The sequence below is a fragment of the Fundulus heteroclitus genome, chromosome 5 (assembly GCF_011125445.2).
Source record: "Fundulus heteroclitus isolate FHET01 chromosome 5, MU-UCD_Fhet_4.1, whole genome shotgun sequence".
Classification (NCBI taxonomy): Eukaryota; Metazoa; Chordata; class Actinopteri; order Cyprinodontiformes; family Fundulidae; genus Fundulus; species Fundulus heteroclitus.
In genome coordinates this window covers 21,303,248-21,331,233 of record NC_046365.1, presented here as the reverse complement: position 1 = coordinate 21,331,233, position 27,986 = coordinate 21,303,248, and the positions used below count along the sequence as shown (strand labels likewise).

At 38.8% G+C, this 27,986-nt stretch overlaps 2 protein-coding genes across 9 annotated transcripts; one reads left to right on the top strand and one right to left on the bottom strand.

The window, feature by feature from the left end:
• Positions 1–76: 76 nt before the first annotated feature.
• On the bottom strand, positions 77–21,576 carry sclt1 (sodium channel and clathrin linker 1). Of its 3 annotated transcripts, none has more exons than XM_036137169.1 (22): positions 21,488–21,576; positions 21,137–21,175; positions 20,833–20,888; positions 17,356–17,408; positions 17,150–17,222; positions 16,906–16,961; positions 16,489–16,624; positions 13,128–13,250; positions 11,546–11,611; positions 10,762–10,832; positions 8,067–8,157; positions 7,724–7,815; positions 7,311–7,488; positions 7,055–7,153; positions 4,909–4,980; positions 4,682–4,774; positions 4,421–4,563; positions 4,121–4,313; positions 3,423–3,619; positions 2,093–2,171; positions 433–528; positions 77–318 (listed from the first exon to the last, which is right to left on the bottom strand). In XM_036137169.1, the coding sequence occupies exons 2-22, from the start codon at positions 21,168–21,170 to the stop codon at positions 259–261; spliced, it is 2,061 nt and encodes a 686-aa protein (XP_035993062.1). In that variant the 5' UTR covers positions 21,171–21,175; positions 21,488–21,576; the 3' UTR covers positions 77–258. The 3 variants fall into 3 exon arrangements, with proteins under 3 accessions (XP_035993062.1, XP_035993064.1, XP_035993063.1); XM_036137171.1 differs by having other exon boundaries at positions 4,700–4,774; XM_036137170.1 differs by having other exon boundaries at positions 21,137–21,489.
• Positions 21,108–27,982, top strand: cunh4orf33 (chromosome unknown C4orf33 homolog). 6 transcript variants are annotated; one of them, XM_036137172.1, is made up of 7 exons: positions 21,629–21,895; positions 22,057–22,133; positions 22,215–22,399; positions 23,679–23,739; positions 23,844–23,895; positions 23,984–24,183; positions 27,096–27,982. In XM_036137172.1, exons 1-7 carry the CDS (start codon positions 21,869–21,871, stop codon positions 27,190–27,192), a joined length of 699 nt encoding a protein of 232 aa, XP_035993065.1. In that variant the 5' UTR covers positions 21,629–21,868; the 3' UTR covers positions 27,193–27,982. The 6 variants fall into 6 exon arrangements, with proteins under 6 accessions (XP_035993069.1, XP_035993070.1, XP_035993065.1 ...); XM_036137173.1 differs by having other exon boundaries at positions 22,050–22,133; XM_036137176.1 differs by lacking the exons at positions 21,629–21,895; positions 22,057–22,133 and adding an exon at positions 21,108–21,193.
• Positions 27,983–27,986: the final 4 nt, after the last annotated feature.

The window sequence follows — 27,986 nt, the reverse complement described above, 5'->3', positions numbered from 1 at the left end:
CTGTTGCCTAGCAACTGGATTCTTAACAACGTGGCTCCCCCTGCGAACAGTTTAACTTGAAAGAAGACCAAAAACACTGGTTTCCCCACTTTTTATTGATCAATTCATCTATTAAAATACATACAATTCATTTACAGAAGATAATCAAATTTGTCAGGGAATGTTGCAAGATTCCAAATTATGTGAACCTAATAAAAAGGTTTTTAAAACATTTGGCTGTTGTATTATTTCTTTTTCCTCCTAAGTTATGGCCATTTGTCATAGAGCCCCTGGATCCACTGTCGCAGGTTTCCTGCGCTGTGATGCCAACATGTTCAGCTGTAAAACAAACAACACATGCAGTGATTAAAAGGTAATCAACCTAAAAACAAAGTACACTTTCATGCAAGAGGCATACGTTTATCCTGTCAGGAAACTCCAAGCCACCAATACCTGATGCGAAGCTGTAGTTGCCTTCTGCTCAGCTTGTGTCAGTCTTCTCTGGAGACGACTTGTCTTCTCCTGATATTCTGCAAGCTGTTTCTCATACTGAGCAAACACAGATTAGTTTGACACATGGGATGTTACCACCAAAGTTTGTGTTTAAGATTGTTTTCAAAGCACAGTTCAAATACATTTTTAGAGAAAATAACACTATGCACTGTTTTTATGGATAACTTAGAATCATCAATTAATACCTTTATTTCAGTAATTCAGATAGAACAGTGAAAATCATATCCAACATATTGATTACACAGCATGATACTGTTCAAACAATGACTTTATTATTTATTATGTGCACTTTTGTGATAATGGCTTACAGCTAAAAAAAAAAAAAAAACTAAAAATTCAGCTTCTCAGAAAATTTGATGACAGAAAACAAATTTAATTATTATTATTTTATATTTTTTTAAAATACATGTTCAGTTATAGCCAACACAATCATAGGGGCAAACGGCTGGTTAACATCGTCCTTAAGGAGGGTAAGCCATAGAAGGTCATCGCTAACTTTAGAAGTTGACAGTTCAGAAAATGCTGTATCCAAACATCTGTCCATCTCTCATTTATAAATGCTTAATTCCTTGTAGCTATGCCCACACACACCCTCACTTAAGGGGGATTTAAAGTAACCAGTTAACCTAACATGCAGTCTGTTGACCTAAGCTGGAGTAACCAGAGAAAACCCAACGCAGGCCTGGGAAGAACATCGAAACGCCAAGTAGAACGGCCTGGGCTGGGATTTGATCCCAGGACCATTTTACATCAAGCTAGCAGTGCCAACAACTGCGCCGCTTTATTAAAAAGTTCAGTGGAAGGACAAAGAATCGTAGACAGTGGCGCAGGAGTTAGGGAGTCCGTCCTGCTGGTTGGATCTGGTCTGTCAGTCTGCCCCAGGGCAGCTGTGGCTACTAACATAGCTCACCACTGTCAGGCTGTAAATGTGTGTGCGAATGGGTGTAAAGCGTATTGGGGTCGTCGGACTAGTTAAAGCGTTGTACAAGTACAAGCCATTCACCATTTAGAAACAGGTACAAAACGAATGGGATTGGATACAACTGTTGCACTCCTTGTGTTAGCTACTAACATAATATAGGCGTCACAACAAGTGTTGCACATTGTCTAAGGAGAAAAAGGATGTAGCCCTCCCCTCTGTTGAAGCTGAATTTTGCATTTGGTTTGGTAATCAGTGGAATGGAGTGGCACAGAATGCAGGTAACTTTACCTGCAGTGTGAGGGCTCCATGATGTTGATTTAGGAGTCTATAAGTCAGCTGTGCCAACATTTCAATTTAATAAGAAATGTTTTACTGGTCTTGATTAACATTTAAACTTTATAAGAAACCCATCGTTGGGTTTTCATTAGATACAAGCCATAATCATCAAAATTAACCTAAATAAAGGCCTGAAAAACATCACTCTGTGTGCAATTATCATATGCAAAACGAGTTTCCCTTTCTCGATTGGGTTACTCAAATCAACGACCTTTTCAATTATATTCAAATTTATTAAGGAACAGCAGCACCATTTACGAGTAATTTGATCATTGATGTCAGCTTCATGTTCTGTTAAATGAAATGAAATGCTTTTTGCTCCGGTGTGCGCATCACACATACCTCAGCTATTGTGTTATGGTCCGTTTCGAGCTGTATCTCCAATTCAAGCGAGCGCTGTTTCTGCCGTTTCAGTTCTGCCCTGAAAACATTGCAAAAAAAATAAATAAAAAAAAAGATTAGAGTCAAGGCCCCGCTCAAAAAAAAAAAAAAAGACAAAAAAAAACAAACAAACAAACAACAAAAACATTTACAAAGCTTTGTTTTCAAGCGCTTTCAAATGTATCTCGGCTATCGCTCAGAGCAGAACAACTTCAAGTGTCAAATCAATTTTTGAATGAGATGTTGCGGCGCCTTTGATAGTGTTCATGGTGAAATAAATGCAATAAAATCCTCAGGCAGCGAGGCACTAAAAAGCACGGGTATTTGTTCTTAAATAATACACGTTTTGTGTGGTACATAATGAATCGCAAAATTAAATATTCATGCATTTCATCAATTTTAAACATCCCATTTAAGCTGTCTGTCAGCCACTAACTAGTTCTACATTAAATCGTTATGGCTCAACACCTCATTTTGAAGGCTTTATCTTGCAAAGAACGTGCTCGCCTTTTTTCAAGCGCTGCACAGCTTTTCAATTTTTTTTTTAATGAGAAACAAAGGGAGAGGGGGGGTAAGAAGCAAAGCCTTTTGCATCAAGTGAAAGGCACAGGTGCACTCGAATTAACTGATTAAAAAACAAATAAAAACTGCACGTTCGTTGATGTAATTTGACTTTCCATTTGGCGGAGCAGTCAGCATAGTCAAAGGCTGCAGAGCCCCGCCAATGCAGAGTGCCATTTAATTCAAAGGACTGGCTTGAGGAAAAACAGTAATGATCTAAGAGGGACAATGCCAGAATGTAGACCTGAACCCTGCAGAGCATCTCTGGAGACAGGAGCGAGCTGTGCCCTGATGTTTCTGCTGCTGCCTGATTGGCCACTGAAAAATTAAAGAACCCTCCCGGGGAAACAGGTGTAACGAACACGCCAACTAATTGCAGTGAAGATCTGAGGATATACTGGCCCCGTAAGGAACTTTAAAGACTGCCTCGGAACTTTGATTTGAACCTTTAATGCAGATCTTTATTTACTAGTAATGTACCTCAAACATTTGCAATAAAAGTAATTAAATTCAATTTAGAAATACATTAATAATCCAAAAGGAAATATGGAGTTGTTGCAACTTTCATATCTTAATCCCTTGTATCTTAGAACTGCTTAGATCTAATTTAATATGCTTGCCCCATACTGTATGCTACACACAGATTTAAATTGCAAAAGGACCAGTAAAAGATTTGTGCATCTTTTTCTTTTCTTAGAAATGTTAAAGCCCATCTTGCGCACGCTCTTACTTGAGAGCTGTGATTTTAGTTTCAAAGGCCTGCACTAGGTTCTTTGCCTCTTCCTTCCATCGTTGAGTGCTTTTCTGCGATGCAGCAAGGAGGCGTGTCAGATCGGCGGTGGAGCTGCGGCTCCTTTCCTCCAGCTCCCTCACCCGCGCGTCGAGTCCTTGCTCTTTGAGGCTGCACGCTTGCTCCATCTGTGAGACCTAAAGAGGAGACGTCAGTGAGGGAAGCTGGCAATTTAAAGTGGGTTCAAATGGCCAGACACTTTTTTTTTTCCCCGACTCATATTTATAATTGAATAAAGTCTGTAATATTAATAGTACATTAATATTTACAATATTAAATAATAAAAGAAATCTACAAAATGATCAAACAAAATGCAACCTTTTAGTAACCAATGTCAGAATGATCAAAATCTTACAGTGTGCTGGAATATCTAATGACCGAGTGCAAATTGGGAAATTCCTGTGCAATTTTCTGCAAGGAAGATCTGGCCTCTTTAGAAACGTAGACTTGTTGTCCCATCACCAAGTACCGATGACGTCAAGACTTTCTTTTCTTTATTTGCATTTTTTTTGGGTCCGTCAGTATCAATGAGGAACCGATTTGCAATTCACTAACTTTTCCTCCGTTTTTCTTCTTTCATACATGTGACTAGTGCGCTGGGCAAACGCATATTGACTTCCAAACTTCGACTTGGCTACCTTCTGCTTGGCGTTTCTTTGGATCTGCATGCTAGCCTTGCGCAGCTCATCCATCTCCTTGCGCAGCTGCGTGTTCTCCTGCACCAGCTGAAGCCGCTCCTCGCTGACGCCGACGCAGTCGTCCCGGGCGGCAGTCAGTAAGCCCTGCAGCCGCCGCACCTCCTCCTGGCACCGAGACAGTTCCTCGCCGTAGCTAGAGTAGACCAGATAAGGCGGATCATAGCGCCCGCGGGTGCTTAACGTCCTGCCCAAAAGGCCAAAAGAGTAAAACCCTACAGTGATATGCAGGGGGACACTTACTCCATCTCCATCTTTTTCAGCTTGCTCTGAGTGCTTTGGAGAGTGAGGTTTATGTCGTCCTTCTGCCTCTCTGCATTTAGACACCTCTGATGAAGGGCCTCGATCTTCCTGAACTCGGGCTCTGCCCTGCCTTCCCTATACACCTAAACAAAAACAGCACAGACGTCATGTGCCCGATCATAGCACAGATTTAACGAAATGCCATAAAAACAAGCAAAAAAAAAAAATAAGCTCTGGATCTGGCTGCAGCAAAGCACTCGCTGTAGCCCTGCCAAGTACCTTCTCCAGTTCTTCTTCTACAGCTTTTCTCTCACGCTGGGACCTTTCAATCTGAGACTCTTTATCTGCACACTCCTAAAAAGACGGTGGGGGGTGGGGGACCAGAGTTGACATGGAAGATATGGGTTGCAGACAGACATAGGCAGAGACTAAAGGAGGGTTTAGTGTCCCTTTGTAAGGAATATCCCCCTGAGAGTGAAGGTTTGTACCAGCTGCAGTGCAGACAGCTCCTCTGCCATACGGTGGATTTGGAGGTTGCACTGCTTGCGCACATTTTCCACCTGTAAAAAAGAAAAAGAAAAAAAAAAGAAGTAAACCTTGACAGTGACCTCAAAGTTACCTTGAGGGTACTTGTGTGAATATTTTACTTTTCAGATTGCACGATCAGATGATTCAACATATGAATAGGAAATCTGAATGGGGAAACATCAAAGCACAGAATTGATGGGAAGTATAAATGATGTACGAGGTAATAAGTTCATGTTAATTTACATACAAAAACAACTAAAGCGGTATTTCAAATAAATGTCAATGTAAAAAAAAAAATAGTATTAAAGAACCTTCAGTCCCACACAATGTGAGCACTACATAAGATGGTGCACTTTCAAATTAAACACTTTCTTTTTCTAAATATAAATGTCCATGAAGAAATTAAATCTGCAATTCACAACAAGAACAATTATCTAACCTCTGACACACATTTGTGAATCTTTTTTTTTTTAGTTTCTTCAGAGGATGAGTAGTAGTAGAAATGCACCAATAGATTCACCAGAGATTGGCCTTGGACAATTTTCCCTTGATCGGGATTATTCCATTTTCTGTCAAAACTAAGCACTCCCGCCGTTTTTGATCCCGACACACTTTAACCAACAACACAGTCAACGTTTGAATGCCATATTCTCTTGTCTTTCCCATTTTGAAGGGGTGACTTAGAGAACTGGGCTTCTGTGAAATTTTATATCTGAAGGAAAACAGCAGTCAAGGATTACAAAGTAAAAAAGGTCTTCAACATTTTTTTAAAAGTAAAGCATAAATTAAAAAAAACTAAATGCTTTGGTTATATCTAATTTACAGGAAATGTCAGTGGTACCACTGTTATTTTTTTATGTTAACCAGGGGTACACATGAATGGGAAGGATGTTATGGAAGTCCTCCATCTTATGCTTAACAGTCTAAGCAATACTTCTGTCCTCAGAGTCCAAAGTCTGGCTAAAACTTGAAGGTAACTTGGAGATTAATTCTTCATTATACATGCTTGTCTTCCCTCTGAGTAGCTTTAAATAAGGGAAAGGGGCAAAAAAGAGATTAAAACGAAAAAAAGTGTCTTACCCTGGAAGTAATATTTAAAATTAAGTACCTGCAAGGTTAAAAAAAAAAGTTAAATATGCATGTGGGTCCTTAAATTAAGTCCAAGGCCTCAAATGTCCTCCTTGGCCAGGGCTTCAGTTATGCTTAGATGTTGAGCTCAGCAGTGACGGCAACTTAACTGAGCGCTTAATAAATATGCCTTTGAGGTAACGGTTGCACAGCGCCCCTACAAATTTTTCATGTGATAATTTGCAGTTTTCCAGACTCAGAGTTCTCTGTGGTTTTTGGGCTTTCTTGAAGTATAAATACAGACATTACACCTTTATTATATTGGCATTTCTTTCTACATGTTTTTAAGCAAGTGGGTCTAAAGAAATAATTAAAAATTAAAAATGTAAAAACATATGAAAGAGCATCAGAGAAGACGAAAATTGCTCGGAATGTCACAAGGAAGAGGAGCAAGTACTAATCTCCCATCACAAAAGTTGAATTCATGTTCATAGTAGCTTAATAAAAATAGATGTCAGCATAGTTTAACTGTTTCAAGTGGTAATGTTCAAAGTTGTTTAGAAAAATAGAGCCAAATAAAGCCAAATGTCCATCTCAATGACCATCAGCAATTGGGAGAAATCAGCCAACAGCAAACTGTCCACTGTTTTTGTATAAGCTCAGCAGGGAAAAGAAAGAAATCAGGTCTAAATGTGTTAATTCATGCAAAACCTATACAGTAAAACACAGGCAGATGGAAGGATGGAAAATACTTTGGAAAAATAGAGATTTCATTTTTTTCCCCATTTTCTATTTCCTTTTAAATACTTATTCAAGCCTGATATCAAAAACAACACATTTCCAGGCTGTGAAGAAACCTTGAGTGTTACACAGGGTTGAAGAGCAATGCTCTTTATCGATTCAATGTGCTAAAAAAAATAAAATAAAAAAAGCATTAATGCTCTGTCATTCGAGTTTTAATACATCTTGTTAATGCAGCATTTTTACGTCATAAACCAAAAGAAAAATATTTATCCAACCATTTCAGCAATGTTGTACCTCTTTCCTAGTTCGGACTGCAGCCTCCTGGATCAAGTGTTTGATGGCATGCCTTGTCTTTTCTAGCTCCTCTGTCTTCTGTTTCTCTCTAAGAAGGGACTGCAGGGTAAAGAGAGGAAAAAGAGCACATTTCAGAGGGCGAATTTCTAAGACTTGCCAGGGAATTGTGCAGCTGAACAGATTGAGAGGAAGACTCAGTTAGAGCAAAAAAAGAAAAAGAAAAAGGTTTGATGGAAAGAAAGGAGACTGGGGTGACCTGCTCCTTCTGCAACACAGCCTCTTCAGCCACTTGAACATTCTCTCTGACTTTAGACAGAGCCTCGTACTTCTCCTCTTCTAGGGTGGTGCAACGCGCCTGGAGTTCCCCCACCTTTCTCTCCCACACAGCTTGCTCTCTGCGAACTGCCTCAGCCTCCTGAGATGCAGCCTTTAGCCTGGAAATGGAGGAAAACAATGAGACCCGGCTGTACAGAGAGAGTAAGGGCTGCTGCTTGGCCTTGTGACAGTTAAAACTCAGATGTGAAACTCAGTGACTCCCCATCAGATCAATATTGCAGTTGTACTTTAAAAAATCGACAGAACACTTCCTTGCTGACTGCCCATCAGACCATAATAAGAAAGTGACAGGTGATTACTGGTGAAGTAAAAGCGGGCTAGAAATGTGCTCACCGCGTTTCTAGTTGGCTCAGGGCTGTCTGAAGCTGCTGGAGTCGTCTGTCTGCCGTGTCCCCTCTGTCCTGAGCTTCGGCCACGTCTTCCTCCTGATTATACGAGCACGGATGTGAGAGATGGGCTAACAGAATCTTGTAGATTTGTATCCCCGAAAGTCGGAAAACACATTGGCGTTCAGCTCCAACTTGATGATCAGAAACTAAATCAAACAGCACCCATGCTGGCAAAGTGGCACACACGGCCTCAAATACAAATGAATCCTTCAATGTCGGATCCAGTAACTTCCCCACAACTATTGGATGGATCGTTTGCGTATCAATTGGAGCTTTGGTTTACTCACTCTTCTTTGCATCTGTTCCTGGAGATTCTGCAAGAATTTGGTCATCTCATCCACTTTGGCTGTGGCCGTCCTCAGTTCAGCCTTAGACTGTCTAATCCAGTAAAACAAGGTTTTAGCACACATTACATTTAAGAGAGGTTGACCGGTAGATCTATATCACAATTATAAGAGAAACATCTCTCAGTTTAGGACACACTGCTCTCCTTTATTTGCAGCTGATATAAGACACCAGAGCCTCATGATTAAAAAGCTATATTTCGATGTTTTAAAGATCTTAAAAGATAATTTTACGATTTTTATTTAATGCAAGCAAAATACAAGCAAGAACTCATGCGTCAATGCACATTAGTCCCTAAAGAATAAAAATAATAATGGCAAAGTTGATTAAGCGAAAATTTATATGGGGATTTTTCTTGTGATAATGGTGAAGTCGGGACAAATGTTCTTCCGAGAGCTGTAGCTTGCGAATAAAAATGACCAGTACCATACCCAGAGATTTAAAAGCGCTCGCTAGTGAGCTCAGTACACTGGTAATTCATCACAATGGGGAAAGACAAAAAATATGGTTAAAAAAACTTAAACCCTGCTAGATGTTGTCCCACTCCATGGACTGACTTTATGTGGCCCCCTAACTGCAATTCAAAACAAGTACAACTTTGACCCACCAGTACAGGTGGCGGACTTTTTAATTTTTATTGGAAAAATTTGGACTGACACATGTAACAGTTCTTAAAATGGAAAACGCTAGGTACAACAAAAATATGCGTCTTTCAATATCCACCGCCTACTACTTCCTTTTTAATTTAATAGTGAATAGGACCCCATCTGCCTACCGACCTTTACTCAGAAGCACATTTGTGCACCCAAATCTGCTTTTAATTAACCTATTAAACGTGGCTGAATAAAAATAAAGAGCAACCCAAATCCGGTTCTTGTGGCTCAGAATAAACTACATTTTTGTTTTTCTAGTGAAGCCCAAAATTAAGTTACAAACAGAATGCCTTTCTTTTAGAAGGGCAATGTGCAAAACCTCTTTCAATTTTTATGCATCCCTTTCTTACAAACAGACAAAAAAAATAAAAAATCAAACAAAAAAATCTGGCCAAATTTGTCAGATTTTGCTGTGAGGGTTTGGGTGCACTGCAGTAATATGGCTGTTAAAATCTAGCCCTGAGAAGACTGTGTGTCATGACGCTCAAACTCCAAGTCTGAACAGTTACAACTCACAACAACATACTTTTGAGTTTCCTTAAGAGTTACTTGAAAATAACACTACTTACGTGGTGGCTTTAAGTGACGTTGGAAAACTAATACACAAGCTGTCATTCATTTAGCTCAGACACTGAGGAAAAACAAACAAGTTGCAGCTGCAGCTAGCAGCCTGGACATAAAGGAAAGAGAAACGTTTACAGAGGCCGGCTTTTTATACACCATTTTGCAAGGTGTGCTGCGCGACATTACTATTGCAATACCAGAATAAACCCTATGACTTAAGAATTTCTATGCCTGTAACGTGTTCGATGACAGCCTGTTTAACGAGGCTGAGAGGTGTTAAGGTGGTTAAGTCATTTAGAAACAACAAGAAAGTTGTTTCTATTCCAAAAAAGCAGACATTGACTCTTTTTATTTGTTAAGATAGAAATATCACTACCCCCCTCCCTGTTAGCTGGACTTATTAGAAATTTGTGCATATGCTCTATACTCAGTGAACACATAATGACTAACAACCACGGTAAAAACAATCCATCATTGGTGGTTCATTTTCATTTCAAAGGGTCGTGGCTCTGAAGTCTCTCTTTGTGTCTGAAGAGTGTGCTTAAAAATGACTGATTTGCTTTTAAAAAAAAAGTGGAAGGATTTTACTTAATGTGCTTTATAATGTAGTGGATTTTTTTTATCTTCAGTTTCCTGGTTCTAGCATATAATGATCTTTGCCTTCTAATGTGTATAATGACTAACAAGTACAAGTGACATGCTGTGTAGTCACAGGATGTTTTTTTTTTTTTTCCAGGTCTGATGACTCTGAACAGTGACTTTCTAGAATACCAGCCGGTTTCCTAGCAACCTGACACTGACAGCAAGACCTGATGAAGACACTAATCCCTTGCTGGCTGATGCTTCATATGTAGTGTAATATATATATTCACTGTCAATGCTGCTTTAAGGTTAACTTAACTTGAGGGCGAAGTTAAAATTTCTCATTTTAATCTCATTTACAAACAGCCAAAACTGCTTCACTAACAGAAATAATGCTATGCAAAAGGATTAATCGGGGGGCAATTAGCGGCTATTTTGAAATAATTAGCATTGACTGATTATTTTTTAACTACTGCCCGACTTATGATTCAATTAAATACCTAATTACGGCAATAATAGTAATGGAATTATGCAGGCACATTTGCTGAGGATTCGTTTTCCGAGTACCTGAGGAAAAACAAAGACAATACAGACATAATAGGGTTAAGCGGATGTTAATTTAGCTGCTTTTCTTTGCCCTTGTGAACATGTTGTAGTAGATGAAAAAAAAAAAAAAAACATTCTACACGTGTTTAATCCATATTGGATGGGAAATTGTTGTCAAAGGGGTACAAGAAACGCTGCAGCATGAAGCCTGCCTTCTTGTTTTTGTGCATCCATAATGAAACAAGACCCTTTGGCAGCAGCAGCTTTGAATCCTAAAGGTGTTTTTCGTTACCTGAGCTGGCAGTGCAGCTCCTCCATTTCTGCGCCCTGCTCTGTGACCGTCTTCAGGAGCTGCTGGTTCGTCTGTGTGTGGCAAGAGAGACAAGAATGCCAATTGTGCGGCATAGCTCCCAAACACGCCGCTCTGAAAGTTTCTGTCAGAAGCAACTTTTCGGCAAAACTTCTCGCTTAAAACTTTCCATGTCCTTTCAGAACACACCCTAAGGAGCCTGTATCAGTCATTCACCGCTACAAAGTAAACTGCTCTCATATGCAGTGGGTGAAAAAAGGCTGCTTGCATGAACAGTCAGAGAGGGTAGAGCCCAGGGCTTAACTGCACATTAAAAATGCATTAGAGAGATATAGTATTACTATACTGTCTCTTCACGCACTGCATGTTGAGCAAAGTAAGCACATGTGTGTTTTTGTTGAGGACACATGCATAGTTAGGCTGAAGCTCAGGTAGGTAGTTTGAAACAGAGCCCTAATCAGTGTGGTGTTGCTGTGTCTGTGATTCCAGGTGAAGGAGAGAAAGTCGTATACAGCACTATGTGTTGGTGGGGGGAAAGGGGAAAAAAAAAAAGCCGAGATAGTTAGAGGATTACCGAGCGAGCTGACAGTCCATTATACAACAAGACATTTCTGGCTCGCCACCAGCGGGATTTAGAAAACCCGTTCACTTAGTTACAAGATTCATTATTAGAGCAGGGTTCATTTTGGAAAAGTGCAAAGCATTTCGATCCCGCGGCTAATTGGAAGGGAGTAATTCAACACACTTTTAATTAAGCATTACTTACCGATTCCAGTTTCTGATTGGCCGCTTGGAGTTTGTGAGAGTGCTGCTGGAACTGAACGAGCTGATCCTGTGATGGCGGAAAAGTGGGCATTCAATAGCATTTAAGGGCCAGTGATTACCTCCTGCGATGAATCAAGAATCACCTGCCAGCAAACAACTCCAATTAACCCCAGGTACTAGGTTAACAGCGCCACCTAGTGGCGAGGGACCTTGTGCAAAATGATGTAGTTCTAGTATAGTCAAGTCAAAAGATTTCATAATTTAGGCTTCATAATTTATATTTAGCTACATTACAACCTCTAATATCTTATGTGGACTTCAAGTGACAGACCAACACAAAGTAGTGCACAATTGTCTAGGTGAAGGAAATAGGGACTCTTTTTTTAATCAATCCATGTAAATTAAAAACTAACATACTTAAAAACAGTTTCTTTCCCAAAGCTGTGAGGGCTGTCAGCGCTATCGCCCCCTGCTGAAAATCAACAAATCATTAGCCCACTTCAAACACACCACTGGTCACAGGTTTCGGATTTGATGAAAATCATTTGCACTGCCTCTCACTTGCAAATGTGTATTCACACACTTCCATCTCTCTGTTTAGAAGTCCATGCAAAGTGAACAACCCTGCAACTAAAGTTATTGCACAGTATTGTAGACTGCTGTCTTTTAGACTTGTATATAAATCCATCAGCCGCTAAAGACTATATGCATGCTTAAGCCCCTCAGGGAGGGTTGTTGTTGGCCAGTGCAGTGCAGTAAAAAAAATAAGGAAAAATCATGTATTGTGTCTGTGTGTTTTGTGTATTTATGTGCATTCTGAGCCGGTGTCTGTCTCATCAAAATTTCATTACGGTAACACATAACATTTAGCTTCTTGATTCTTTATTGATGTAATGCTTAACATAGGGCATCTTTCATGTAATTACTACTATAAGATTTTCAATGCATGCCTCTGCCTGCTTTGCATGGGTAGAGACAGCCTTTGTGCGGCACACTGCAAATGGGCCTTTTAAACAATAGCTTCCTGCTTTCTAATCTTCCATTAGGTTCAGATATATGGAATGTGTGACCAGTAGGTGTTGGGCTGACCTGTCTGATCTGTTCCTTGGTCTTCATGGTGGAGTTTAGTTGCTAATGTTCCCTAGAAAATGCCTAAAGCCCTCAAAAAAAAAAAAGGTTTATCTAAACAGAGACTTTATTAATTGCAATTCATTAATTAGATAGGTTGGGTGTGGAATCGGTTGCATTACATTTGATTTAGGAGTGTCAGTAAAAAGGGGGCTGAATGCAAAAGCAAAACACACTAATCAGATTTCTATTTGTAACACCCATCCATTTTCATATTTGTAACAATTCAATTCAAAACTCTGTCTTCTACAGCTATCCTCTATTTGGAGTTGGTCCATTGCATAAATCCCAACATGAATCAATGAATTTGACGTTATAATGTGACAAAATGAATTAAACTTTGAGGGTTATGAATACTTCTTTACGACACACTGTATACAAATGTCTAAACTTTTTCACTAGTCTGTGCTTATAGAATATGCTGTTTGTTGCAAATTGATGAGGGAGAAGTGAACCTTGAGCTGCTGTCTCTTGGCATCGTGAAGCCGCCCGTCAGAGATGCTCCTCTGGTAGACTTGCTGTAGGCGGTCCAGCTCCTGGGCCGTCGTCTGCCACAGCTCCATGGCCTGCGTCCGCTCCTGAACTCACACAACATGGAAATATCCACCCACATTTACCCTTTAGAACAACTGCGTGTTGGTTTTTCCTTCCGCCGCACAGCAGACAGATGAAGACAGAAGATTTCAGGAAGTTTCTCCGACAAGGCTAGAGCGGCATGTTTCCTGGTGCTCACAACCGAATGCAGAGATCAAAATTATATTGATCGTCTAATCTAACTGCCAGTCACGACAAATGCTCACGGCATCCAGCTGCATCACATTCCGGCTGCTCTACAGCTCAGCAAAGCCTTTGTTGCAATTTTCGAATCTGCAGGAAGTGTTTGAGGGAGCGAGCGTTGCCGCTATTCACTGTCCACAAGAAATAATGGAGCTGAGTTGTTTTGCCAACATTTTCGCTATTTGTTTTTTTTTTTTTCAGATATGCAGTGATGGGAATTAATACAGAAATATTTTTTTTTTGTTTGTTTCCTTGAACCTCCTTTGTAAACAGAATATTTGTATTTGACTCTGTATTTTAGTTTGAAGCTTCAATCTGGATTTCAGCAGGCTGGGAGCCACTGCGCCTTCAAAGATTCAGAATACAGAGTAATCGTGTGGGATTTCTGTTTTATATATACAAAGGGTAGTTTTCATTGTTGCTTTTATTCAATCCCGGACTAAATAATTATTGTAGCACGGGAAAAAAAAAAAAATAACCCACCGTTATTCACATGATGACAGATTTGGATTTTATGGTTCTCTCTTTTTTTTTTTTTTTTTTTTAATTGAGCTGCTAGGTTCTGAGATGTCCACCTGAGGAGTGCCCTCGTTATCGCCTTTAGCTTCTTCAGCCAAGATGAGAATTCAGATGGAAGTGATAAGGGTCCGGCTCAGTTCACACCTCACCGATTCATGATGCCGTTTTGCCCCAATACACCTACTGCCATTTAGTACCCATCTATTTAACCACTGCTTTTCAGTTTTCATTCCAATACGAATTTACATGATCCTATTAAATTCCTATTCATTTGACATTTAAAGGATGACTTTAAACCAGGTGTGAAACGTCCTGGTTTAAATTCAAAATGCCTCCTGGCAGAAATCTCTTTTTTGTACATAAGAAAGTACAAAATAACCAAAACTGTAGCACTGGCATATGGCGAAGAGGCAAAATCACCAGCTCCCATAAAAAAAAAAAAAAAACAGGACAAATTCCGATTCCCCAAAAGATATCAAACCCCAGTTTAAAACAAAAGTATCAGAAAGTAGGGACGATAAGTCATATCTCCAAACCAAGGACCTTGAAAAAGTGATTCATGCTTTTATTACCTCTCGGTTGGATTATTGTAACGCTTGGCAAGTTAGGTAAGATAAATCATCTCTGCATAGCTTACAAACCATCCAGAATGCAGAAGCTCGTCTTTTATCAGGTACTAAAAAACATACGACACATATCTACGCTTCTGGCTTCTCTCCATTGGCTTCCTCTTTGTTTTTCAGGATTTATTTTAGGATTTTATAGCTTCCATGTACCTTTGTGATCTCCTTAACATTCCCACCCCAGTAAGAGCGCTCCAGTCAACCAAGCATTTTCTCTTAGGTGTTTTTAGAATAGATCTAAACTCAAATTTAGAGGTGATCGGCCCTTTGCTATTTGGGCAAAGGGCCGATCGTGGGTTTTTGTGCCCCAAAACATTGGAGCAGTTTACCTTTTCATATACAGACCCCTGAGGCTGTTGAGACTTTAAAATATTTGCTAAACCCCCTTTAAATATTTGCATTTGAAGTTAGCAGAGTGAGATTATCTTAAACTGATAGTTTATGATGTTACCTTAAAGGTTCCAGTTCTTAACCAGAGCTAGTGCTAGAGCCACTTCTAATACGAACCCAGAGAACCAACTCCAAGCAAAATCATTGTTTCACCACAAACGTCTCACCCAGTAAATCTTCGATCCTCCCTTCTGATTTTGTGGGGAATGCATTGCATGGAGTCCATTTAAACACACAAATTATATTATCTATCTCAGTATCCCTGCAAACAAAAACCCTAATAATCACTACATGGTGAAATCTTCACAATTAGAATCAGATTATTTCTCATCTGAAGCAGCAGCAACATTTACACCACCTGTCCATATTAGAAGACCAACAGTTTTTAAGTAATGAATCGGAAATTATATTTATGGATTCAGAGGAAAGTAATGGTTGTGAACTCAGCTCTATGCGCCACTTTGACCTGGAACTGGAAGTAAAAACTGGTGGTAATCTGATACTTTATCAGTGCTTAAGCACTGAAGCAAAGAACAAAGCTAATCAAAAACAAAGATAATTTTAAACATGGCGCTTACAACATTTTGACCGGTTCTTATTCTCCCTGGAGTACCGTTCGTTCTCTTGGCCCAAATCACAGTTGGTGCAGACAAAGAACCAGTTTATCAGTGTTAAAACCAGCACCTAAAGAGGCATTTCTTGCAAACAAGCAGTATCACCAAATTATCCCTGGTTTGGTTAATTTAAAAAAAAAAAAAAAAAGGCTTTTAAAAGCTGATCTGCTGATTCCAATTTTGACTGATTCATTTTTTTGTTCATTAAAATTAGAACATAAGAGAAAAGGGCAGAGTGAGGAAGTTGTTTAAAAACAACAAAGATGAAGGAAATACAATATCCAAATGTATCCATCAAAGCACATATTTCTAACCTTTATCTGACTTGTATAAAACAAAACAAAAAAAAAAATACTTAAACGAAATGCAATTGATGCTTTTACTGACCAAACAAATTATGGGAACCCTTATTTTTGTTCAATTGAATAAATAGAGAAAAGAAAACCTTGAATGCTTTAGTAATTACCCTGCCGAGCCCCAGCGAGAGCTGATTAAATGAAAATTATCACGCTTCAATCTCTGCCTCATTTATTGGTGCATTTCCAGTCTTACAAAGAAAAAACTAAAGTGTTATCACTCTCTTGATGTTAATGGTTATGTAAGTCATGTGCAACATCTCATTTTCTTTTCATTTGTAAAGAAATATAGATTTCTTTAAATCAGAATACACAGTTGGCCTGAAAAAGTCTTAACAAATTTATATTTGTAATCAGGTTTTGAGAAATTGCATTTTTATGTATTGATTTTAGATATATCAGAGCACATTTCCCAAAACCTCCTGAACCAAAAATTTGCTAATAACCAAGTGAGAAATAAAAGTTGATAAACAATCTAAACACATTTTCTAAACCTTTAAAGAACACATGACCATATCTGCAGGCATTTTTACAGACCTGCTCAGACAGCTGAACTTGTTCCTGCAGGTTTTTAACGATGGCGGCGTCTTCCACTGCGCTGCCCTCTGCAATGGAGGTGACAGGCAGGGTGTGAAGCTGCTTCTCGACGCACTCCCTCAGCTCTGTGTGCAACCTGGAACAAATGATGAATGTTGAAACATTACACTGAAAAGTTCATTCAAAAGAAGAAAAACTGGTGAACTGTAGGCAGGGTACCTTTATTACCAGAAAATGTATTCTAGCAGCAGACACCATTATTTGAATCATTGAGGTATAACTGAAGTGGTTGAAATATTTTAAGCAATAAATGACCAATTATCATTTGAAAAACACCTCTAATGACAGAAATCGGTGCCGACTTGACTTCTGTTTTGCAGCTACTACCCACATACTGGTAGAAGGGGGGAAATTTACCTTTCATTTTCCTCCACAACCTTTTCCAGCTTCAATCTGACATCGGTCATCATCTCCTGCCAAACAACAACATAAGTGTTTTCCAACAGGTAACCATGGAACCGACATCACCCAGGCCAATCTTTTTCCTTCTTGGAAAGAAGACGTGATCTTTTAGCACATCAGGATGCACCCTTTGCCATTAAAGCGAAAGTTATTGGGAAAAAATATGAATTCAGAGCATTTCATGTTAAGGTTTTTCTACCTGGTATTTCTGAAGTTGTTCATTCATTTCGTCCATGTGCCGGTCGTACTCTGCTATGAGAGGAGCCATTATCCTGCAACAGAGTAATAATTACAAAACTGTCTGCGGAAAAGCATTTGCTTTCTGTTACCCATAAATATTGAAAGCGATAATGGGGGAGCTCTAAAATGTATAAAAGAATCAGAAAGAAAAGGAACTTGTCTGACCCTCTGTCTGACAGCCAGGGTGGAGGAGACTCTGCCGGCCGTGCCTCATCCAGCTGTCAAACACAAGACACCCAGCGAGACAGATTAGCATTACTGTGTTCCCAACAGTTCCCAAGAGCCATCTCAGTAAATTAGAAAATATAGAAATGTTCACTTGAAAAACAAAAAATGTTTAAAAAGTGAAGCTCATTTTATATAGATTCAGCAAACACAGTGATATATTCAAGTGTTTATTTCTGTCTGCTTTTTAAACAGGAAGATTATGGCTTATAGCTAATAAAACGTACAAATTCTGAGTGTGAGAAAATGCTATTATTACATAAGGCCAACGCAAAACAATGACTTAATACAGAACTGTTATGTGATGGCCTACACAATCGTAGAAAATCATTGAGAGTCACCCCACACAGACATAGCCTGGAGATGAGCTAAACTGTCCTAATCCTTGTGTTAAGAGACTCCTGAACCAACATCAGAAGCTTCCGACCGGGTCAGAAGGAATAAAAGGACACGACTGTAGCTCAGTGGCCCAGGGTCTTTTTCTCAGATCAAAGCAAAGGCTGCATTTCATTCGGAAATCAAGGTCCCAGAGTCTGGACGAAGAGTGGAGAGGCACAGAATCGAAATTGCTTGAGGTCCAGTGTGACGTTTCCACAGTCAGGGATGATTTGGGGTGCCGTGTCATCCGCTGGTGTTGGTCCGCTGGATTTTATTACACCCAAAGTCAGAGCAGCTGCCTACTAAGGAGTTTTAAAGCACCTCATGCTTCTCTCTGCTGATGCGGGTTTTACTTTCTAGCAAGACTTCTGACCTGTCCACACTGCTCGAAGTACAAATACCAAGTTGTGACCACGGTATCGCCCAGACCCAGTCAGTACACTGCACTGTAAATGCACATATAGAGTAAATCAACAAATTTGTATAATTTTTTTTTAAAGCATTTTAGTCTTATGCAATATTCAAATTTTTGGTATAACACATGTTATATATTTCCACAAGCTGTAAACCATAATCATAATAATTAAGATGTAAATACTTGAAATCCATCACTGTGAGTTGAGTCAAGTTTCATTTTTGAATTGAATTATAAAAAAAACATTTTAATAATATTCCATTGTTTGAGATGCACCTGTTCACCCATTCTCTCAGTCATCAAATCAAAACGGTGATAGATAGTTTCAAACTCAATGGACAAAATTCACAATAAAGAAATAAAAAAAAAAAAAAAAAAACAGAAATTGAGGATTTTGTTCTCTCACTACAAAAGATGCCTCAGGCTTTCCTTTTATATGGTTTTGCATCCTTGTAATACACATACCAGGAGTTGTTAAGCTTTTCTCTCCTTAGTTGCAGTATTTGGGAAGCAGTCAATAAGTGACACAAAGCCAGTTAGTTTTGGATGTGTTTCTCTTTTGAAATTCTTAACATTTCCTCTTTGACTATTGATTTTCCAGGGTTGTTTTTAATTAAAAATGACAAAAGAATTGCTGAAAAAGCTGACATAAAAATTGATAGATCAGTTATCTCTCTTGGGTGTGCAACTTGACGAAACAAATACAGCCTGCAGATCACTGAAATAGCTGAGCTCAGAAATTACTAAGACTTCTGCTAAAAGTATTTCAATAAAAAAACAAAAATCAAAAAAACATGCAGAGCAACTTCACCAAGAGGCAGTATCAACCTGGTGGGGAAAAGGGCAACTGATCATTATTTTTAACATTTAGATATTGTCTGGTTAGAAGCCAGCTTACACATGCAGTTCTTTGCAAACATTTTCATATTCCTTCAACTTTTTCAGATTTTGTCATGTTGTAGACACACAATGTATTTAATTGCCATGTTTTGCGACAGACCAACATCGTAGAGCAATGAATTCTAAGTTTTTAAAAATATTTATGAATAAAAGATCTGTAAAGTATGACATGCATTTGAAATTCAGCCCCCATTTAATTATTCCCTTTGAATAAAATCAAGTTACCAACTGCTTACAGAATTCATCCCACTAGTGAAAAAGAAGGCACCTTTTGCTTTTTTAAAATCCTAGTATAAAGCTATCTACTGAAGACCTCAGATATGATTGTTGGAGAAACCATTAAGACCAAACAACACAGTAGTTAGGTCAGAGATCAAGTTGTTTAAAAAGCTAAGGCAGAGTTCATATAAAAAGGCAATGTACAATTCATCAACCGCAAACCTACCAAGACATGGCTGTCCATCTAGAACAGCAGGTCAGGCCAAAAGAGCATCTATCCTAGAAGCAGCCAAGAGGCCCGTGGCAACTGGAGCTGCATGGTCTGCACAGCTAAAATAAAGCCTTAAAGCCCCAGTGTGTGAGATTTTCACACAGGCACACCATCTAGTAGTGCGCCACATAAATTACAAAGGACCTCGCCGTTAAGTGCGTAATAACTACTACAGAAGCCGTGAAGTATCATAAATGTGACAATGTAAACATATCCTGTGTATTAGCTACTAATAATAGCTAATAGCTACAGTCATCATTTGAAATGTCTTTTGGCACTGCTGTCAAGTCTGCTTCTTTTTTTTCAAAAGTCGTTTGTAAATTCCATTAGTCACGTTTTTTTGGGCTCATTTCTGAATGTGCAGTCACTTATTTGGGGACAAATATAAGCAACTACAAACACAAGTTAAGAGAGCCGCTTCTGCTGTTGACAGTGCTCTTCCCTCACGCTGGGCAAAGAGTATGGATAGTCCTCCAACAGAGAACGGTAAATAGAATGATCTATGGTCGTCTTTGCTTGTTTATACTCTTACTCCACCGACAGCACGTCTTCATATAGGAGACTGATAGGGAAAACGCGTATGGCTGTCAGGTTTGGCCCATTCGGCTACTGAAATCACAAATGCCCATACAACATGACGCCTCCCAGTGGGTGCACCGACACCTAAGTTATGTATTTAAAACTACTAATTCTAAGTCATGAGAGCGCTTTCATTTTTGATGTGATGCTATTAGACTTTGCCAGAATATGCATTTATAAAAGCAATACATGATTTTTTTTCCAGTCAGACCGTGTTTGACATATTTTACAAAGAAAAATGGGCAATAATGTCAATGTTTTGATATTCAAAGCTGGTAGCGAAGTACCTGAAAAGACCTGCCACAAGCAAAAAATGTGATTGTAAAAAGCACAGACTCAGAGGAGCTGAACGCAAATGCATAACACATTTTCACAATCTTTCTCTATCACAAAAATTCAACTAAAATACAATAAAGTTTGGCTGTAATGTGAAAAGAGGGGAATGAATTTCAAGAGTGTGAATAGTTTTGCCAGACACTGCTCCCAACATTAAAAAACTTTTGATAAAAACATTTTATCAAAAGTTTGCCAACTTTTGATAAAAGACAGTCACAGAAACTAAAAAAAAAAAAGATGTAGGGGAGAGGAGTTAGTTGCAGATGCTATCATTATATGGGATGATTTAAATTTAATGAGTATTGTGGTGCCTTATTACCTGAGATGGTGTGGCCCCCTGCTGATACCGGCTAAGAGCAGAATTTAACCTGTGGACTGCAGACAGGATAGATCATGAATCATCATCTTTTTTACATCTCTGGAGTTGAAAAGCTCTCAGACGGTTTCCTAACATCGTGAACATGACTAAAAACTGTCATTTTTTTCTTAAGTTGTGGTCCACTACCACAAATCTTCTGGCGTTTTCAGTTTTTGAAGAATAAAAACTGTTTAAAAAAACAACAACATGGGAAACAAAACAGAGTCGTGAACGACTGATGACGCTTCCCTTCGTTTGCTCTTACCTTGATCTCGCAAAAAATCCATCTCCGCATCCATGCTGACTGAGAATGTAAACAAAGGTAAATATGGCGGCACTGATGCAACGAATAACACAAATGAAAGGGGCTTTGCAATCCTACATTGCCCGTCGAAAGAGCAAATGGATGTAAAAAGCTAGTCGTCTCTCTGAGAGCTACTTTCAGTTGCTACTTCTGGGAATCTTTTGCTGCTAGCTACAGCAGCGAAGCAACCCCAGCTAGCGTCTCTGATTGCTAAACCATCTCCTGAGAAAACATCTGAGACCCATTACACCTCTACAGCGTGTGTGGCTTTTTTTATACAATGAAACAACAACAATAAAAAACGGGTTTTACTTCAAATTTGCGTTTCCGCCGTCCGTTTTGAAGTAAACAAATAACAACCAATGAAGATTGAGGTGTGCGCTGCCGAAGTCCGTCCGTCGGAAAACGCGGACACACGATAGTTCCTCTTTGAAGGAATTCGAAAGGGTACGCTTGAAATCGAACAGGAAATACAGTTGTTGTTGTTTTTTATCATGTTGAGCTTTCTTTTCATTTTTCACTTCTTCGCACATTAAGCCCTAAAGGCGTTTGTGTAACATTCACTCTTCATAAGGACTACAGCAGAGACGTCAGGGGAACAAATATCCAAGTTTAGCTGCTAACATCAGTCTTGCTCAGCCTCTGTTTGGAACCTTTTCTGGCTTGCTTACTTAAGTTTCCATTATTCAATGCATGTGTGACTTCAAACCGCCTTATCAAGTAAGCCTACATTTGTTTTTCTCTATCAGAGAGCATATCACTGTTTGGTTACTGATTAACAGAGATTTATAAGAGGTTATACCTAATTTGCTAGGAGCCTTCTTAAATAGTTGATCAGAGAGTACACTGTGTAACATATCGCTCCTGCATTGAGGGAAAAGGCTCTTGGCAACATGGGGGGCTCACTTCTACTTCAGCTTTTAACACTAGTCCACATTCTGCTGTGTTGTAAAAGTTTGTAAGTAGTTGTGCCCTGTGCTTTGTAGTTAACGCAACATATTCCCACTCAGGCTGAATTGCATCCTTTCGGTCCTTTTAGGAAAATGGAGTTTGCTATCCGGCACACCTGGGACAGCAACCCTGTTGATCATGACCCCATCAGGATCTCCTTCTCTGATGCGAAATCAGGGCTGAGAATGGAGGTGTCTGGCCCATTCTTCAACGACCCAGCAGCTCCTTCGGGTGAACCTGGCATTGCCTTCCCTGGACTCTGGGATTATGAAGGTAAGGGAAAGTGGTTGCCTTTTGCTGTGCCGTGGAACTGCCTTTGCGCTAAGAGCTGTGGTGGTTTTCCAGCCGCTTCAAAATGAACGATTCTGAAGAAAATGTCACAAGAGGTTAGAAATTAGACGACATATAATCCAATTACCAAATGTAATGCTGGATGTAAAACGTTTGAACATATTAGAAATGACATAATACAAATGAATTTAGAAAAATCAGCAGGGTTCAAATGTTGTTGCCTGCATGAAGTAAAAAGCTCCATCCCTGCCTTAACTCCTTTGTCGTACTGCCCTGTGTTTAGCTGCATACATTTTCCTGTCAGCTCTGACAAGCTTCACTTTTCCCGCTGCAGAAAAGCATCCCCACAGCTGGAGCCACCATGCTTCATGGTGGGGATAGTGTGCGCAGGGTGACATCCAGTGTAGTAATGCACATAGGGTTTTCCAAGTTCACCTTTGGTCTCATGTGACCAGAGCACCATATGCTGCATGTTTGGTGTGTCCTCTTCATTGCTTGTGGGAATCATTGACTTTTTGTTACAGGTGAAGGTTTTGTTTTCTAGTATTTTTACTGTTACACCCATTAAAAAAAAAAGAAATACAAATTTTACTATCCCACATATAAAAGCGACGTGTAAGCCTCTTGGAAAAGGCTGCATGATACTGCACAAAGACGATGTTATCTGTTTTGTCCTTCACCTTCCTCCATTGATCAACCCAAGGCAACGTCATTGTTCTCATCATCATGATTCACTAAATAAGTGTGTAGAAAGCATACCTAAGCTCTTATACAAGCTGATTTAAAAATGTACATCTATTCCAATGATCGTTGAGAGGTAGGGGGGCAGTCTTTATTTATGAGAACATTATAGTAACTCCATTATCATTATTATGATAATACATTGCAATTAAACTTTGTAATGAGGTTGAGTATTAACAATCTGTTCTAATTGACCTTAAAGAAGTCAGATTTCTGGTTAATGAGGCCCCCATATTTGGCCTCATTAATGTTTCTTAACAAATTGGAAACCATTATAAGTGTAGGTAGATAATGAGCATGTTGCAAGGTTAGCAGGGGTGCTTGTTACTCATACTGTAATTTTTCTGTTTACTCACTGGTGTATTTATGTGGTAACCATACAAAAAAAAAATCCAGCAATATTCAACTACATTTGTTTTCTGCAACAGCTGCTGGTAAAGTTGTTTATTTTACTCATTTACTTTCTTAATGTAAAAATTAAGCTGTTATCTATTTTAATCTCTTTTTTTTATCGTGTAAGTTGTGGAGTCCTTCTTCCTTGACAGCACAAAAGAAAATTACTTGGAGGTGGAGCTTTGCCCGTAAGTCTCAAAGCAAACCTTTTGTTCTTTTCATTTCAATAATCATGTGAAAAACAGTCAAAGAGAAATGTTCATGACCAGTTTTTCTTTATTTTTTACTTTAGACACGGACAACACCTTATACTACTACTGTCAGGAGTCGGTAACGCTTTTTATGTAGGTTAAAGGAGTATTTTGTCTGCTTTCTTCCTTATTTTTGTGTGCATCTTGGGTAATAAGTTGTTACAATTATCTTCAACTCCAGCAACAACTGCCGATCGATTTTACTACCACAAAATCAGGGGATAGATGGACTGGCGAGGCCGTGATCCCATGGACATACTTTCCTCCCAACGTCAACAAGATGAACTCTTATGCCATTCATGGCTCAGGAGCGGCACGTACATATGAAGCTCTCTACCCCATCCCTAAAGCCGACATCGTGGAAGGCCAACAGCCAAATTTGTGAGTTAACGCATGTTGTATGTCTTCTACACCCCAAAAAAATGTTTGTACACAGTTCCAGTGAGAAGTTTACATATTCTTGTTATTGGCATGAATGTCACAGTGATTTGGGTTTATAATTTACTTGAAGTGTTTTTTTCTTTTTCTTTTCTGAATGAAATATTCATACAACAAGAATTTTTGATTGAATTTTAAATTTCCAAAAATATTCAGTTCACAAACTGGTTACATTATATATATAGACTTCTTTGACTGCTCTTGTTAGCAAAATTGTTGAAGTTATTCTAAATTGTTTGGTATCATGGCATGGGCCAAGGTTTAAAGCATACCTTACTCCACAAACTGTCAATAGGGTTAAGGGCGTGGCTTTGAGAAGACCAATCCTTAAACTTAATGTTTTCCAAGAACATTATTTATTTGTGGTTGGGGTCATCGTTCTGTTGAAACTTATGTATAGGTTTCAGCAAAATTTGATTAATTTGGACTATTGGAGGTCAGTACCACAACCCCACTGCATAATGCTACCACTAGGCCTGTGACGATAACAAATTTTGCAGGACGATAAATATTCCTAAAAATTATTGAGTTAAACCACAATATTGTCATTTGAAGACCTTTTTCAACTAATATGATAACGGCATAATAACCCAAGTAAATCCTCTCACCATAAGGCTCAGATGCAATAAGCAGTCGGCCGTCATCATTTGGCTTAAATCCAAAAAACTCCCACGCTGCAGCGGTCATGTTCGGCGTTGACACCAGTTCCATTTTGCTTCAAACTAGCATTTCTCTGGCTCTCTCTCACGAGGCTCTCATACTAAACTTGTGCCTACCTGACAAAAGATTTAACTCCTCTTACACTGAGGAAACGAGAAGGGAAGGGTGAGTAGACACCGATGCTCCGTACTGAAACCTTCTGTTATCCAGTCTCATAGAGATGAGAGGGAAACACATGCCAAGCATGCACACGCAAATTATCAAGCTTATTTTAATTAATAATGTGATTGAAATTCATTGTGTGATTAGCTGATTTATTGATTATCGTGACAGCCCTAGCTACCACCACTTTGTTTTAATGATTGGTCAAATCTTCTTCATTTGAAAGCATCACCTTGAGTCCGATATATTAACTTCTTGCAATTGCGGCAAGATTTCTTAATCTTCCCTGACCATAAAACCTTCTTCCCAGAATGTGTTTTGGGTGTGCAATTAGTTAAAAGTTTCAGCCAAGCTTAAACGTGTTCTAAAACTTGATCTGCTCCTTCTGAGTTCACTGTTCTAAGCGTCAACAGGGACACTGGCCTTCCAGCCTCTTCTAGTTCATGATAGGCGGTTCTGGGTTATCCCTGAACATCTTAACTGTTTTCCATTTCATCAGCGGGTGACTAGTTAAAACACAGATTATTTTGGGTGTTCGAAGAGGATAATGATCACTTACACACATTAAATCCTGCATAACACACATTAACATTAGGGTTCTGGAATGGCCCTGACAGCACGGGCCTGACCTCAATCCAAAGGTTTTGTGTGATGTGTTTGAAAGCTATCAGGAAACCAACCAAACCAAACTATGCTAAGAACAGTGGTCTATCATCTTACCAAAATGATGCCTGTGGATTACTACAAAACATGTGACTGAGTATTAATTAATGTGAATGGATATATTTGTATGTATGTACTGTATATTGTTGACCATGTGTGGATTATAAAGGTCAATAAATTCAAATTTGTGTACCCAATTCCTATTTTCAAAACATAGTGCAGTTTTATGTCTTTAAACAATTCCAGCGTGTAAAAGCACAGTTTTTAAAAACATCATTAAAATCCAAAATGAATATGCCATAAATCCCTTATCATGAGTGTATGTACATTTCTCGACAGACCTGTATGCAAGCACTCGCTCAAGAAAAAAAAAAGAGAACAAGTCACTGTCTCAAAGTCTTCAAAACCTGAAAACCAAGAAACAATGTCTCATAAAAACGACAAAACAAAGCACATACACCTTCACCAACAAGGCATGCCTATGTTTTAAATGCGCAATAAAAATGTAGTTGTCACTATTTTCAATTCTTGAACTGTTTTAAATCTTATTGCGAAGAAAAAAGAATAATAATAATCATGACCCCTGCAAATATTTGCTTTGGCAACAAGGGAATGAAAGACATAAAACAACTGATTGAAAATGTGTTCTGTAGCCAAGTTTATCACACAGACTGAACCAGCTGCTGACAAAACTTAACTTAAAAGAGATCATTGTGCAGATGTGGATAACATAGTTACTACTAACGTCGCAAAGAAACCAACACACTGTTTTTCTGTGACAATCATCCCCGAGTTTCTTCCGATTACTAATAATAGAGAGTTCAGTCTTTAGAAAGAATGCCTGATCAGTAAATGGTAGGAAGTTACTTTCCCCTGACAACTCTCGGATTGCTTGATAAGAAAGCCAAGTTCCACCAACAACTATTGTTTCAATTTATCATTCTGTCAGTTATTCCGATTACTACATACATGCAGCAGCACTTGATCTGCTTTATATAACAATTTATGGTACAACACTCTATATATAGTTTCAATTGACAGCTCTGTTTTTTATTCCCTTTTACTATACCATAAAGATAACATATTTTGAAAACATCCTCAATGTTATCTTCCTCTACTTATTTTTCAGACTTTGGCTTGCATTTTACAACCGCTTGTGGAATAGTTGTGTAACTGGTTCCTGGCAGCTATTCATTTTCAAAATATCTATTAGCGCATTAGTAATGCAAAACATAATAGATAAGCAGTCAAAAAAAACTGTCCTTATCTTTAATTTTTCAAATGTACTGTCTATGTGAAAGTATGAATATGTGTGTTCCTAACAGTTGCACTTTTTTTATATATATTTTTTTTATCCCTCTGTCTCTCAGCCATCGCCTGGAGTATTTCCAAAATTTCCGCCTGCAGAGCATTATGGGAGAGGATTGGGTCCAGCCTGAATCTGATCTGTGGAAGGGAAAGGCCTGAGCTTTTCATGAAAGCCCATCTTTCCATGTGTTTCCTTTGCAGAAAGAAACGCCAAACCAAATCAGCTATAGGGCAAAACTGTGAACATTTTCTGACAGCGACCAAAGAGAAATCCTTCTTTATCATTTAATGATGCAGAACAATTTGACAGAAAATATGTTATCAGCTTGTCAGACCGTGTTGCACTCTACACACCCAGACGCACTCGTTGCATAACATCAGACATCCTCCGCATAAATTGTGCGAGCACAGTGTGACCTACGATTTGCATGATGGCTTCGGTGATCATTATGACATCCAGCACCTCCATGACCTAAAGGTTTGGCTTCATTAAGTTAGCCTGCGACGAGTCCAAATATTTTTTTTTCTGCTGTTGTTTAGAGAACACATGCTGATAATGATAGAAGTTTAATATTGTTTGTCATTTATAATGTACATTATTCCTAGTGATTCACCTGTCAGTACATATACAAGATTAACTTTTAGAAAATTAAGATAAAACAACATGTTCTTTTGCAACTTCGCTTTTAGATACTCTTAAAATAGCCAGAGCAATTATTTTTCTAACTTACCTCTTGGTTGTACTTCATCAATTGTCATTCAAACATAAAAAGATGTCTCATTAGTCTTTTTTATGAGCGATAAATTACCTCTTCACCTCGACTACAGTGCAATAATTTGTGTAATTTATTTTTCTTGTCTCGTGTCATCCTTGCTTACTTTCCCACTTACTAATATATTATTTCAATCACACGAATGATGAATAAAGATTAACAAATGTCTGTGTTCAGTCT

Coding starts and splice junctions, on each gene's coding strand:
- sclt1 (XM_036137169.1), bottom strand. CDS start 21,170: ATGGATGCGGAGATGGATTTTTTGCGAGATCAAG. Junction 16,625..16,905: donor GTTGTGGAGGAAAATGAAAG/GTAAATTTCCCC, acceptor CATTTGTTCCAG/GTTGCACACAGAGCTGAGGG. Junction 8,158..10,761: donor GAGCTGCACTGCCAGCTCAG/GTAACGAAAAAC, acceptor TTACTGGATTAG/ACAGTCTAAGGCTGAACTGA.
- cunh4orf33 (XM_036137172.1), top strand. CDS start 21,869: ATGTGTGACTTCAAACCGCCTTATCAA. Junction 23,740..23,843: donor TTGGAGGTGGAGCTTTGCCC/GTAAGTCTCAAA, acceptor TTTTTACTTTAG/ACACGGACAACACCTTATAC. Junction 24,184..27,095: donor GAAGGCCAACAGCCAAATTT/GTGAGTTAACGC, acceptor TCTGTCTCTCAG/CCATCGCCTGGAGTATTTCC.